This window comes from Ambystoma mexicanum, chromosome 5q, assembly GCF_040938575.1.
Source record: "Ambystoma mexicanum isolate Mex_15411 chromosome 5q, UKY_AmexF1_1, whole genome shotgun sequence".
Taxonomy (NCBI): Eukaryota; Metazoa; Chordata; class Amphibia; order Caudata; family Ambystomatidae; genus Ambystoma; species Ambystoma mexicanum.
In genome coordinates, this window is record NC_090933.1 from 1,350,395,824 (window position 1) to 1,350,409,062 (window position 13,239).

At 46.5% G+C, this 13,239-nt stretch overlaps 1 protein-coding gene across 6 annotated transcripts in view; it reads right to left on the reverse strand.

Moving 5' to 3' along the window:
• Positions 1-9,339, reverse strand: part of LOC138498132 (lymphocyte antigen 6E-like) — a 1,052,795-nt gene extending 1,043,456 nt beyond the window's left edge. For 3 of the 6 annotated variants that reach the window (XR_011278706.1, XR_011278707.1, XM_069622000.1), the window contains exons 1-2: positions 9,149-9,338; positions 9,010-9,063 (exon numbers count right to left, since the gene is read on the reverse strand). Coding sequence is in view for 4 of the 6 variants with exons in the window: in XM_069622000.1 (XP_069478101.1) it covers positions 9,010-9,063; positions 9,149-9,200 (106 nt within the window). In the remaining 2 variants the exon portion in view is untranslated. Of the gene's footprint in view, positions 1-9,009; positions 9,064-9,148 lie in introns of all 6 variants that reach the window. The other 3 variants (XM_069622002.1, XM_069622003.1, XM_069622001.1) reach the window with 2 other exon arrangements.
• Positions 9,340-13,239: the final 3,900 nt, after the last annotated feature.

A 13,239-nucleotide genomic window follows, 5' to 3' on the forward strand; every position in this document is an offset into this window, starting at 1 on the left:
CATCACTTCACTCGGTGAAAATATACCTAAAATCCCAAAAACATGAAGAAATCAGGTATGTCCATGTAGGGGCATTGATCATCTACCCAATCATCCAAAAATTGTGCCTGGATGCCACTCACAGACCACACCGGAGCCCTGCGGAGTTTCCAGTGTTAGGGGACAAAATGGCTGCTGCCGTGTGGCCTGCCCTTCTCCCCGTGTTCAGAACAAAAGAGATCCCCCTCGTTTGGTGAACAAAATTAGCATAAAAAGTCACTGCCGGGTCCGGGCATCACAATACCTTCATAGCCACTGTTGTAATGCGGTGGGGGAATCCCTGGCCCCCACCGTAGCGCTCCGTGAGCCCTGGGCCTCCACCTTCCCCAGTGACACACACAGAGACGAAGTGCTCTGCCCGGGCTCCCCGGTCGCGAATTACATGGCCGGGAACGCCCTCTTTATTAATAGTGCACGCGGCGGCGTGCTACGCTACACCGCTGCGTGCGTTCCCTTAAGGGGAAAGCACTATACTGAGCAGGGGAAACACTTATGCATTAATGGATAGTAGGAAGCATGCACCGGAATGACAGACATCTATCTTAGCAGGGACACGCAGTATTTACCCACTCGAACAGTGTGGGTTTAGACTTATGTATCCAGACTATCATAAAGACAGCGGGACAACATTTTAGCGTTTCCCTTAAACTTACATTGTTTCATCAAAAATGATAATATGTGGAACCTGTGAGGAAACCATGGCGATCGGCTGGCTCAGGGAACACATGGACTGCTAAAGAATATACAGTACATTTGCCAGTAAGCAGCAGTGTGGAAACGTAGGAACTCATTAATCTTCAGACTAGGGGTCGTAGCAGTACCCAGTAGTTACTCAGCCTCAGTTACTGTTGGAGTAGTGATTAATAAGAGCTGCACAGGACAGCACACTGATAATATATATTCTTTCGCAACAGAAAGTGTGTTTTAGCTTTGAGTAAGCATGCCACTACAGCGAGCGGAAGTGTGTGGGTCATTCAATGGCATAAGACAAAGAGAGTGAGCCGGTCACGCCACATGCTCCTTGAGAAAGTGAAATGTTCTCATTCATTGAAAGCAACAATAGGTTTCTTCTGGCTGAATAAAGGAGTGGCAGCAAGAACCAAATGGTGCAATCCAGCAGTACATTAGGGGTTTTTCTTCCATGTACTTAGGATGTGGAATACACCAACCGTCCTTTTAGCAACGTGTTTGCAAACATGAAAGAACAATGCACTTATATTCAAAATCTTTTAATTGGATTTGTTCCAGAAATAGAGACAGTGAAAGGTTCTGAGAAAGTGGCATTCCTTTCATGGTGAAGGGAACACAGCAGTGATGATTTATCACGAGTTCCATTCCAGTCACTAAATTAATATATCCTATTTGAGCTTGATTGCAGGCATTTTTGAATGGTGCAGTGTAAAAGATTGTATTGTATTTTATGACAACAAAGCTGCTAAAGAAACATAAGAAAACAAAGAAGGGGATACAATGTTTTTTGTATTGTCCTGGTGAAGGCCTGATTGCAACAGCAGAGGCCCCTAACCCTGCTGGTAGGGAGACCTCAGATATTTCTGGGTCGAAACACAGCAGAGTCGACGTGTTTTGTATTTCAAACATTGTACATGATGACATTTAATGGCATGAGAAGTGTGTAGGTGGATGCAAGAGCAGTACAAGAGTAGAGTGTGCTCCAATGCAAACACAGCAGTACAACTGTAAAAACAATTGTTGATGTATGTAACACAATAGGTGCTTCAGTTGTACGAAAACTGAGCAGAACAAGCTGTGTAAGACCACATACGTTTACAATGCTACACAAAGAGTAAGATGCCCAGTTTTGTATTATAAGTGAGACAGTAGACTCCCGCACTAACCCCTACATATCAGGTTGCGGTATTTGTATTTATTAATGTATTCTTTGTGTTGAGTAGATTGAGACCAGCGTTTGTATTGGTTTTATTATATTTGGTTGTAATTACGAGCTTTATTTTTCCAAAAGGCTGGGTCTGGATGTTTAGCTGTGGCAGGGCGATACACATGTTTCGTTGTGTACTCAGGAATGCCATATATGGTGTACAGCTGCATGGTACTCACAGAGCAGTACATAGCATTTTCTCTCATATGTAAGATGCCCGATAAATCAAAAACATCTAACCACGTGTTTACAGAGTGCTTGAACATGGGTCCACTCTACATGTATACGATGGCCAAATGTGTTCATAATTACGAAGCGATGAAGTCACGAGAATGTTGGATTATTGCCTAAACACTGACCCAACCTCCATGCACATAGCACCTTACCGCTTGTGGTCAAATGTTGTGAGATACTTGGTTTAAAAAATAGGACACGGTCAGGAAGGTACTTGAACCTTTGAAAATACAGCTATTTGGTGGAAACCTTTAAGGACATTGAGTGAATGGGCTCTAAGATGAGAGTGGAAGTTTTACGAATTCATCAACATGCACTTTCATAAATATGCACTTTCATAAATATGCACTTTATCCAGATATGTATTAAGATTTTTGATATTGTGACTGTAAAACCTTAACTGAGTACTTGATTGAATTTTAACTTTGATGTAGACCAGATGTTTGTGTTTTTATATTAGCTGTAAGTCAAATGGTTATGTTTTGTGAAAAGTTGTAAATGAACTAAACACTATAAATAAATAAAAAATAAAAAATAAATATTGTTCTCATTTTCCATCTCCTTTTTCTCAACCTCTCCACGTTTCATACATGTTTTCTTACCTCTCACAGTGTCTCTTCTTAATGTGCGCGCAGCAGCGTTCTCTTATGTTGTTTTCTTTTCTCTCGCTTTCTTCTATTTTCTATTTTCTGTACCTGTTTATTGCTTCATTTCCCCTTTCATTTTTCATTCTCTTCAATCAGTCTCTCTTCTGTTTGGACATGTATCCATCTTGCCATTTTCTTTTGGGCTCCTCCTTTTTTCTTTCTTTCTCTATCTCACTTCTCATCCTTTTCTCTTTACTTTCTGTCGCTTCAATTTCTTTCTATATATTCGTTTCTGTACCAGCCCATTTATGCTTAACCTTTTAATTTCCTTCAGCGAGTTTCTCCATTTGGCTGTACTATATCTAAATCTTGCCCTGTTTCATTTAGCGCACCCCTCTTCCTTCCGTTCTCCCGCTCACTTTCTTCTCTTTTTCTCATGTCTTCATCTCTCTCTCCTACTAACACTGCTTCTTCTAGTGCACCCCTCTTTCTTCCGTTCTCTAGCTCACGTTCTCCTCTTTTTCTCTTTGTTTATCTCTCTCCTATTTCTTTCTTTATGTTACTTCCTGTCCCAATGCACTTATCTTCTTCTCATTCTTATTGCTTTTCTCTTCCCTCTCTCTCCCTTTCTTTTCCCCGTCTTAAACTCGCTCTGTTTCCTTTGGCACGCTTCTTTCTTCCTTCCTTCCTCTAGCACACTTTTTTCTCTTGCTCTTTTTTGTTAATCTCCCTCCTTTTTTCTCCTATTTCTTTCACTATGTTGGTTTCATTCGCAATCCCTTTGTCTTTCCTTATTCCTTTTTAAGTTTCTTCTCCCAGCATCTCCCTTTTTCCACGTTATGTATTGATCTCAGCCTGCTTCCTTTAGTGCCCCAAACCACCCCACCACACCACTTCCATTCTCTAGGGCTCCTTTTCCGCTCTCTCCACCCACCCATGCCTCTTTCAGTGTAGGATCTTCTGGAGGGTGTGGGGTCAAGTGAGTGGTTGTGTACCTTGACATCTGTGTCCGAGTTGAGGTCACTTGTAATCCAGCATTTATCGCAATGACAGCAAAACTACAAGAACCAGAATGCAATGAATCAAGCCAGGACTGGATCAGTTACACGTGTGTGATCTGGGAAAATTTGAGAACTCTTTTCATTCCCACAAATGCTGCCTCACAAAGTCCCTCTGACAATGTCAGACACGTGCACTCACTTCTCGCCAGACACACGCCGTCTTTCCATCTCTCGCACCAGGTACACGTCAACATGTTCTATTCCAGTGCAGAGATGGCCGCCCAGCACTGTTGTAATGTTGGCTTTCAGATTCGTGCAAGGGGACAGCATCGTACTGTTTGCTGGCTCCTTTCTGTAAAGTGTTCATCCAGGTAGGTGTGTGCCTGACCCTTGCATGAAAACTTCAGGCACACCCTGAGTGGAGGAGCAGGCCTGTCAATGCATAAGTGACATCAGCTCCCTCCCCTACCCCCCCACTCCCAAACCTAGTGCCCGAAATAAAAGTGCACATTTCTGCTAAGTATTTAGGTTCAGTAGAAAGGGGTTAGTAGGAAGATTGGCCATTACATTATAAAAGCACCGTTTCTTTACATTCAAAACGTACATAAAAGCAATTCCATATTAAAAGATCCCGGCACGCATTTATATCAATCACATTGTGCCCTATATAACCAGGCTCTATGGTCAAACTGCATTAAAATACATTACATTCACATCTGAAGGACTCTTAGGAACCGTCACATGTTCTTCTAACACCCTTTAACGCAATGCTGGCAGTAAATAGCCCTTCCTCAGCCGTGCACCCCCTGGGCAAAACAATAAGATGTGCTTGATTGACTCCTCAGGGTTGCCACAAACTTTGCAACTCATCTCCAAGGACCGTGGCCATCCTGTGGAGAATGTGGTTGCTTTAGGGGTATTTGTGCGTAGCTGGACATATAAAGCTCGGGCTTATGCAGGGGTTACACAGTCTAGATACAGTTTGAATCCTACCTGTGTCAACACTGTATAAGGAGCGCCCGTCTTCAGCAGAGTGCAAGCACTTTCCATCTGCCTTATTATAGCTCTGTGACACTTCCTTTAAATTCCGGCCTTTGAGCTCTGAGTTATGCTCTGTGGACTTTCCTAGAAAGACGCCACATCCAAGTCCTCAAAGTGTCTATGAGCAAATCGAGCCATGCCAAGGAACCGGATCCTGGAGTTCCTTTCAAACAAATCCTGGATTCTCTGTATCTGATCAACTCAGGAGTGCTCTGGAGCCTAATCGAGTACAGCAGAGGCTTTGTGGCAATCACTTCATGTATGGGCTTAAAGCCTCATTCCCACCTCAGGCTTGCCCTCAGGAATGCTCCAGAGCGGAATCCAGTACAGCAGAGGCTTTGTGGCAATCACTTCATGTATGGGCTTAAAGCCACATTCCCATCTCAGGCTCGCCCTCAGGAGCCTAATCCAGTACAGCAGAGCCTTGGCAGCAATCACTTCATGTATGGGCTTAAAGCCACAGTTCCACCTCAGGCTTGCCCTGAGGAGGCTCCAGAGCCTAATCCAGTACAGCAGAGGCTTGGGGGTAATCACTTCTTTATGGGCTTAAAGCCACTTTCCCATCTCAGGCTTGCCCTCAGGAGTGCTCCGGAGCCTAATCCAGTACAGCAGAGGCTTGGAGGCAATCCCTTCATGTATGGATTTAAAGCCTCATTCCCATCTCAGGTTTGCCCTCAGGAGTGTTCCGGAGCCTAATCCAGTACATCAGAGGCTTGGAGGCAATCCCTTCATGTATGGGTTTAAAGACACAGTCCCATCTCAGGCTTGCCCTCAGGAGTGTTCCGGAGCCTAATCCAGTACAGCAGAGGCTTGGAGGCAATCCCTTCATGTATGGGTTTAAAGCCTCATTCCCATCTCAGGTTTGCCCTCAGGAGTGTTCCGGAGCCTAATCCAGTACAGCAGAGGCTTGGAGGCAATCCCTTCATGTATGGGTTTAAAGCCTCATTCCCATCTCAGGCTTGCCCTCAGGAGTGTTCCGGAGCCTAATCCAGTACAGCAGAGGCTTGGAGGCAATCCCTTCATGTATGGGTTTAAAGACACAGTCCCATCTCAGGTTTGCCCTCAGGAGTGTTCCGGAGCCTAATCCAGTACAGCAGAGGCTTGGAGACAATCACTTCATGTATGGGTTTAAAGACACAGTCCCATCTCAGGCTTGCCCTCAGGAGTGTTCCGGAGCCTAATCCAGTACAGCACAGGCTTGGAGACAATCACTTCATGTATGGGCTTAAAGCCTCATTCCCATCTCAGGCTTGCCCTCAGGAGTGCTCCGGAGCCCAATCCAGTACAGCAGAGCCTTGGCGGCAATCACTTCATGTATGGGCTTAAAGCCACAGTTCCACCTCAGGCTTGCCCTCAGGAGTGCTCCGGAGCCTAATCCAGTACAGCAGAGGCTTGGTGGCAATCACTTCATGTATGGGCTTAAAGCCTCATTCCCATCTCAGGCTTGCCCTCAGGAGTGCTGCATAGCCTAATCCAGTACAGCAGAGGCTTGGAGGCAATCATTTCATGTATGGGCTTAAAGCCTCATTCCCATCTCAGGCTTGCCCTCAGGAGTGTTCCAGAGCGGAATCCAGTACAGCAGAGGCTTGGAGGCAATCACTTCATGTATGGGCTTAAAGCCTCATTCCCATCTCAGGCTTGCCCTCAGGAGTGCTCCGGAGCCTAATCCAGTAGAGCAGAGGCTTGGAGGCAATCACTTCATGTATGGGCTTAAAGCCTCATTCCCATCTCAGGCTTGCCCTCAGGAGTGCTCCGGAGCCTAATCCAGTACAGCAGAGGCTTGGAGGCAATCCCTTCATGTATGGGTTTAAAGCCTCATTCCCATCTCAGGTTTGCCCTCAGGAGTGTTCCGGAGCCTAATCCAGTACAGCAGAGGCTTGGAGGCAATCCCTTCATGTATGGGTTTAAAGACACAGTCCCATCTCAGGCTTGCCCTCAGGAGTGTTCCGGAGCCTAATCCAGTACAGCAGAGGCTTGGAGGCAATCCCTTCATGTATGGGCTTAAAGCCTCATTCCCATCTCAGGCTTGCCCTCAGGAGTGCTCCGGAGCCCAATCCAGTACAGCAGAGCCTTGGCGGCAATCACTTCATGTATGGGCTTAAAGCCACAGTTCCACCTCAGGCTTGCCCTCAGGAGTGCTCCGGAGCCTAATCCAGTACAGCAGAGGCTTGGTGGCAATCACTTCATGTATGGGCTTAAAGCCTCATTCCCATCTCAGGCTTGCCCTCAGGAGTGCTGCATAGCCTAATCCAGTACAGCAGAGGCTTGGAGGCAATCATTTCATGTATGGGCTTAAAGCCTCATTCCCATCTCAGGCTTGCCCTCAGGAGTGTTCCAGAGCGGAATCCAGTACAGCAGAGGCTTGGAGGCAATCACTTCATGTATGGGCTTAAAGCCTCATTCCCATCTCAGGCTTGCCCTCAGGAGTGCTCCGGAGCCTAATCCAGTACAGCAGAGGCTTGGAGGCAATCACTTCATGTATGGGCTTAAAGCCTCATTCCCATCTCAGGCTTGCCCTCAGGAGTGCTCCGGAGCCTAATCCAGTACAGCAGAGGCTTGTAGGCAATCACTTCATGTATGGGCTTAAAGCCTCATTCCCATCTCAGGCTTGCCCTCAGGAGTGCTGCATAGCCTAATCCAGTACAGCAGAGGCTTGGGGGCAATCACTTCATGTATGGGCTTAAAGCCTCATTCCCATCTCAGGCTTGCCCTCAGGAGTGCTCCGGAGCCTAATCCAGTACAGCAGAGGCTTGGAGGCAATCACTTCATGTATGGGCTTAAAGCCACATTCCCATCTCAGGCTTGCCCTCAGGAGTGCTCCGGAGCCTAATCCAGTACAGCAGAGGCTTGGTGGCAATCCCTTCATGTACGGGCTTAAAGCCTCATTCCCATCTCAGGCTTGCCCTCAGGAGTGCTCCGGAGCCTAATCCAGTACAGCAGAGGCTTGGAGGCAATCACTTCATGTATGGGCTTAAAGCCTCATTCCCATCTCAGGCTTGCCCTCAGGAGTGCTCCGGAGCCTAATCCAGTACAGCAGAGGCTTGGTGGCAATCCCTTCATGTACGGGTTTAAAGCCTCATTCCCATCTCAGGCTTGCCCTCAGGAGTGCTCCGGAGCCTAATCCAGTACAGCAGAGGCTTGGTGGCAATCACTTCATGTATGGGCTTAAAGCCTCATTCCCATCTCAGGTTTGCCCTCAGGAGTGCTGCATAGCCTAATCCAGTACAGCAGAGGCTTGGTGGCAATCACTTCATGTATGGGCTTAAAGCCTCATTCCCATCTCAGGTTTGCCCTCAGGAGTGCTGCATAGCCTAATCCAGTACAGCAGAGGCTTGGTGGCAATCACTTCATGTACGGGCTTAAAGCCTCATTCCCATCTCAGGCTTGCCATTGGGGCACCCTTAGATTGCATCACAAGGCTCAGCAGAAAGCTATTATCCCCCGCACTTAACTCAGAAGAGGGTCATGACCCCACAGTTCAGCCCCATACATTGCGGATGAATCTAATATAATGGCTGGGAAACTGCACCCCTGCCAAGCTTATTCTAAAAGCAGCACATTCCGCTGCTATATCTCTCCACAGTCGCTGTAGCCTTGACAAGATGTGCTGACCATGTAAGGTCTTCTGAGAATCTGACCCCTAGATAGTCGCAATGGCTCACCTGTTCTAACCTATAATCACCTACCGATACCTGCAACTTGATTTTCTTCTGGTTCATTCTGCCAAATAACTACACCTTTGTTTTCTCTAGATTCAGTGACAAAGACAATTCTTGGCATTACTCTATAAACATGTTCAGGTCATGTCTCAGGCCCATCGGGGGAGTGGATAGCAGCGTAGCATCACCAGCATAGAAGGGTGCTCGGAGCCTGTCCCACCCAAAATTGGGAACCAGCAGTTCCTCTATGATGACGTGTATATACACACAGAATAAGAGGGGGGCCAGCGCACACCCCTGGCAGACAGCCTCTCCACTCCCCGTCCACCCCCTACCTTACACAGGCCCTGTTACCACAGCAGAGGAATGGATGTTGGTCAGGAGGGTATATGGAATTCCATTTCCTCTCAATACAGACCAGACTTTACTGTGGGGTACACTCTCAAATGCTGCACGAGGTCCATGAAGACCCTGCTGTGCTGGACTGTGACGTGTTTTGTCCAAAATTACACTCAGCCCAAGCCTACCACCTGTTCTGGCTGAAGTCTTACCTGTACCAAGAAGGAGGGCAGCAGTCACGAGAGCTCCAACCAGAACCTTCATCTCTGCAGGAAGGACGGGGTGTGATGAGTGCGTGATGTCCGTGTGTGATAATGATGCCTAAGCCTCCCACCTGTTCTGAAGTCTTACCTGTGCCCAGAAGGACGGCAGCAGTCAGGAGAGCTCCGAGGAGAACCTTCATCTCTGCAGGAAGGACGGGGTGTGATGAGTGCGTGATGTCTGTGTGTGATACTGATGCCAATCTCTTGCTGGGATGGAAGCTTTGGGTGTCTGTGTGGGATGTCTGTCTGAGGCTGACCTGTTGGGCCAGGGTCTGAGTGCTTTTATAGCACCAGAGGTGGGGTCCTGCCGGGAACTTGAGAGACTGGTTTTTCTGACACTTATCAGAACACACTTCTTTCTGAAGACCTTATAACCGTAAATTTCAAAAATGGGAAAAATGTCGACAATAGAAGCAGTTCTCGGAATCTCTGCCCCCCCCCCCTCCCACGCCCTCTCTTATAATTGTTCTTTCATACTTCTTCACCCTCCTCAGGGTCAGGCCTCCGCCTTCAAGGCACGCACATCGGGCGGTGTGGGTGTGTACTACTGGGGCAGCCTGCAGCACATGCCAGGCCAGAGTCACAGATCACAGCTCTCTGAAGGCCTCTGCCATCTTCCCCATACATACATGCATTGCAGTATCCAACTACCCAACAGCCCCCGTCCTACTTATTTCTGCTTCAGTCTCTATATTTCTGGTCTACCTCATGGGTGGGGTTGCGGGGGTCCCCAATTTAGCATACTACTCCCCGGAATTAGACGATTTTACCCATGGGGCTAATAAGCAGATTTCTGACCCTTGTATGAGAGTGAGTTTGTGTACATAAGACAATGGGGTGCTGGGCCAGTTAAGTAGGGAGGAAGGGACCCTTCTATGTGGGAGGTTGCGGGGGGTGGCATGGAGGGGGCGGCGAGGGAAAGCAGGCATGTGTGAATAGTAGTGTAATGGGGGGGCAGAGACTGAGTGCTCAAGAAGTTGTTCTTTGAAGAGCAAGTCCTTTATCTACTTTGCAAAGAACAAGGGCACGAGGGAGGGAAGGGGTCGTAAATTATACTTTGGGGTCTAGGTGTTCTCCTTTTTGCATGGTTTGGTTCCTAGCTATGTCGTGATAGGTGTTCTCCTTTTGCATGGTTTGGTTCCTAGCTATGTCGTGATAGGTGTTCTCCTTTTGCATGGTTTGGTTCCTAGCTATGTCGTGATAGGTGTTCTCCTTTTGCATGGTTTGGTTCCTAGCTATGTCGTGATAGGTGTTCTCCTTTTGCATGGTTTGGTTCCTAGCTATTTCGTGATAGGTGTTCTCCTTTTGCATGGTTTGGTTCCTAGCTATGTCGTGATAGGTGTTCTCCTTTTGCATGGTTTGGTTCCTAGCTATTTCGTGATAGGTGTTCTCCTTTTGCATGGTTTGGTTCCTACTATGTCGTGATAGGTGTTCTCCTTTTGCATGGTTTGGTGCCTAGCTATGTCGAGATAGGTGTTCTCCTTTTTGCATGGTTTGGTTCCTAGCTATGTCGTGATAGGTGTTCTCCTTTTTGCATGGTTTGGTGCCTAGCTATGTCGTGATAGGTGTTCTCCTTTTTGCATGGTTTGGTTCCTAGCTATGTCATGATAGGTGTTCTCCTTTTTGCATGGTTTGGTGCCTAGCTATGTCATTATAGGTGTTCTCCTTTTTGTATGGTTTGGTTCCTAGCTATGTTGTAATAGGTGTTCTCCTTTTTGGTTCATAGCTATGTTGTGACGACCGGGTATGGGGAGCCTGTAGTTGTCATTGCCCTGTAATAATAATACACAATTTCTAGAAGATGGTGCATTGTGAACTTATTTCAGGGGGACATGCTAGGACATCTATTATCGGGGAGATGCTGCCTTTTACTTTGGAAGGTACTAGGTCTTAGACAGAGTTTCTGAGTTCTGGCGGAAAGATGGAGCATTTGATATAAAATAGAGAGCCCTGGTAAAGCCTACACGTGCCTCTTAAGGTAGTTGAGTGCTCAAACAGTGGCGATTTGGTGCAGAGGGTGGGCCAGACGTGAGTGCACTTGGTGGAGATGGCGTCATTCAGTTTCTGTGGGATTAGCTTTTTAGGTGGGTACTGCCATGGGACTCCACCCATGTTACCCCATTTGGAAGAGTGGAGCAGGAGAGCCCCAGAGTCATTAATTTTAGACTATGGTTTTGAAGCTCTTCATCACAGAGGTTTCCGTCGTTGGTATGGGCAGCTGTTGCGAGACCCTTATACACTACCAGCAGTGCCCGCGGTGCCTCCAGTTCCACTTCCTACAGCCTGAGAGCTTCCTATGAAGGTGTCGCTAAGGATCCCCTGATCACTGGTGCGGTTACAGTGGACACTGCAGAAGTGTTGCTGGAGGTGGGATGCCCCCTCTGCCCTTACTTTACTCAGCTTCCTATCTGTGTTGTCTTTGACACTGTCAGATGTCCTCTGGCAGTTCCATTTTATTTAGGCCTTGAACTGCTCCAAATTAGATATCTGCTTTTAGTTGAACAAGGGCAGGACTGTAGCTCTCTGGACAGCCTTCCTGTTTCAATAATCATTTGAGGGGTGGCGTGCAGGGTAATTAGCCTCACTGACTTTCAGAAAGGAGTGGCTGATCCATGGGTCTATACATAGGAGGACAACATTTTCAAAATCCAAATCCGGGACAGACCAACCACTTAAAATTACAATTTGACAGTATTAGCAACGGAAAAGTAGCACTACACTTCAGCAGCATGGGGGCAAAGTTGGACATCTGATTTCTCTTGTTTGTAAAGTCACATCTGCAATTCCATTATGTGGATTCAACAGTGCTACCCAGCAATCAGTGGTCAGTGTAAAGACCAGAGGGGGTATCTGTATTTCTGCCCCCTATACAGTTATCCACCAATCAGTGGTCAGTGTAAAGACTGGAGAGGGTATCTGCGCTTCTGCCCATTATATAGTTGTGGTAGAGGCACAGAGACCCCCAGCCAAGTTTCTCTAATGGTAGCAATCAACGAGCATCCAAGGCTGAGACTCAAGGAAGGTGTGTGGATGGGCCTTTAATCACCTTAACCTAAACAAGCCCACCACTTAAGAAGTGCGTACATGGTTCTACATAAAGCAGGTTTATTGTACAATTCTCTGGGGAGCACTTAGATGCTGTTGCAGGACCAAACTAACCCAGGTCTCAACAAACCACATCAGTACACATCTTTTATACAGTTTTACAACATTTAAAACACTCCCAATTGCAATCCACTCCCAAATATGATTGGACAAAACTCTGTTAAAAGAAATCCCATCTTTACCCAATTCCTGCATTTTCATTCGGCAGTTTTATCTTAATAGTAATCTCCAGCTCACATGTATAACACACCTATTTATAGGATTGGTCCGTAGTAGGTCATGACGTCAGCACAATGTTTAACATTGGTATTTAAACATAATGCATTACTAGCAGTAACTGGCCTGAGCCATTTACACCCTAACTCCTGATTTGCACATGGTTTGCATGAATATTCCCTGTGATATGAAGAAGTCTAGGTGAATGTTTGCTCTTTGAGTTACTATCGTACACTTTCAAAATACTCCTATGAGAAAGGTGAAGTGTACAAAGAGTATCTTGGGAACATATCAATGACAAATGACAAATATGTGTGATAGAAAAGGTTGTCTGCTTCAATCTTTACAAATATAGAGCACACTGGTATTTATGTACACTCACTCACCCTAACATTATAGTGTTGGTAATCATAAACAATATCTATCATTCAGGCAGCTTCAGTGCTTGGAAAAAAGCTATGCACTTGGCAAAGGTCAAGGCACTCCTCTGATCTCCATATCTGCCTCTCAGCTCTTTTAAACTACTCTGCTCCTCTTTACTTTGACAAACATGACTTCTATCTCTCTCATTTTTTTCTCTCAATCCTCCCAACCTAGATGCCTCCAATAATCTCTTAACTCAATTCTCCCACCTTCTAAACCCTCCTACATTCTTTCTACAAATGATCTTGCTTTCTACTTTGCGTATACATTTCTACCCTTCACAATACCCTCGCTAATTATCTTCTATCCCCTTCTCCTGCTCACTTTTCTACACCACTCCCACTCTCCCCTCCAACTACTATGTTATCATTTGCCCCCACAAACCTTGATATGATATGGCATTTATAATGTGCCTATACACAAGTGTTTTGAGGC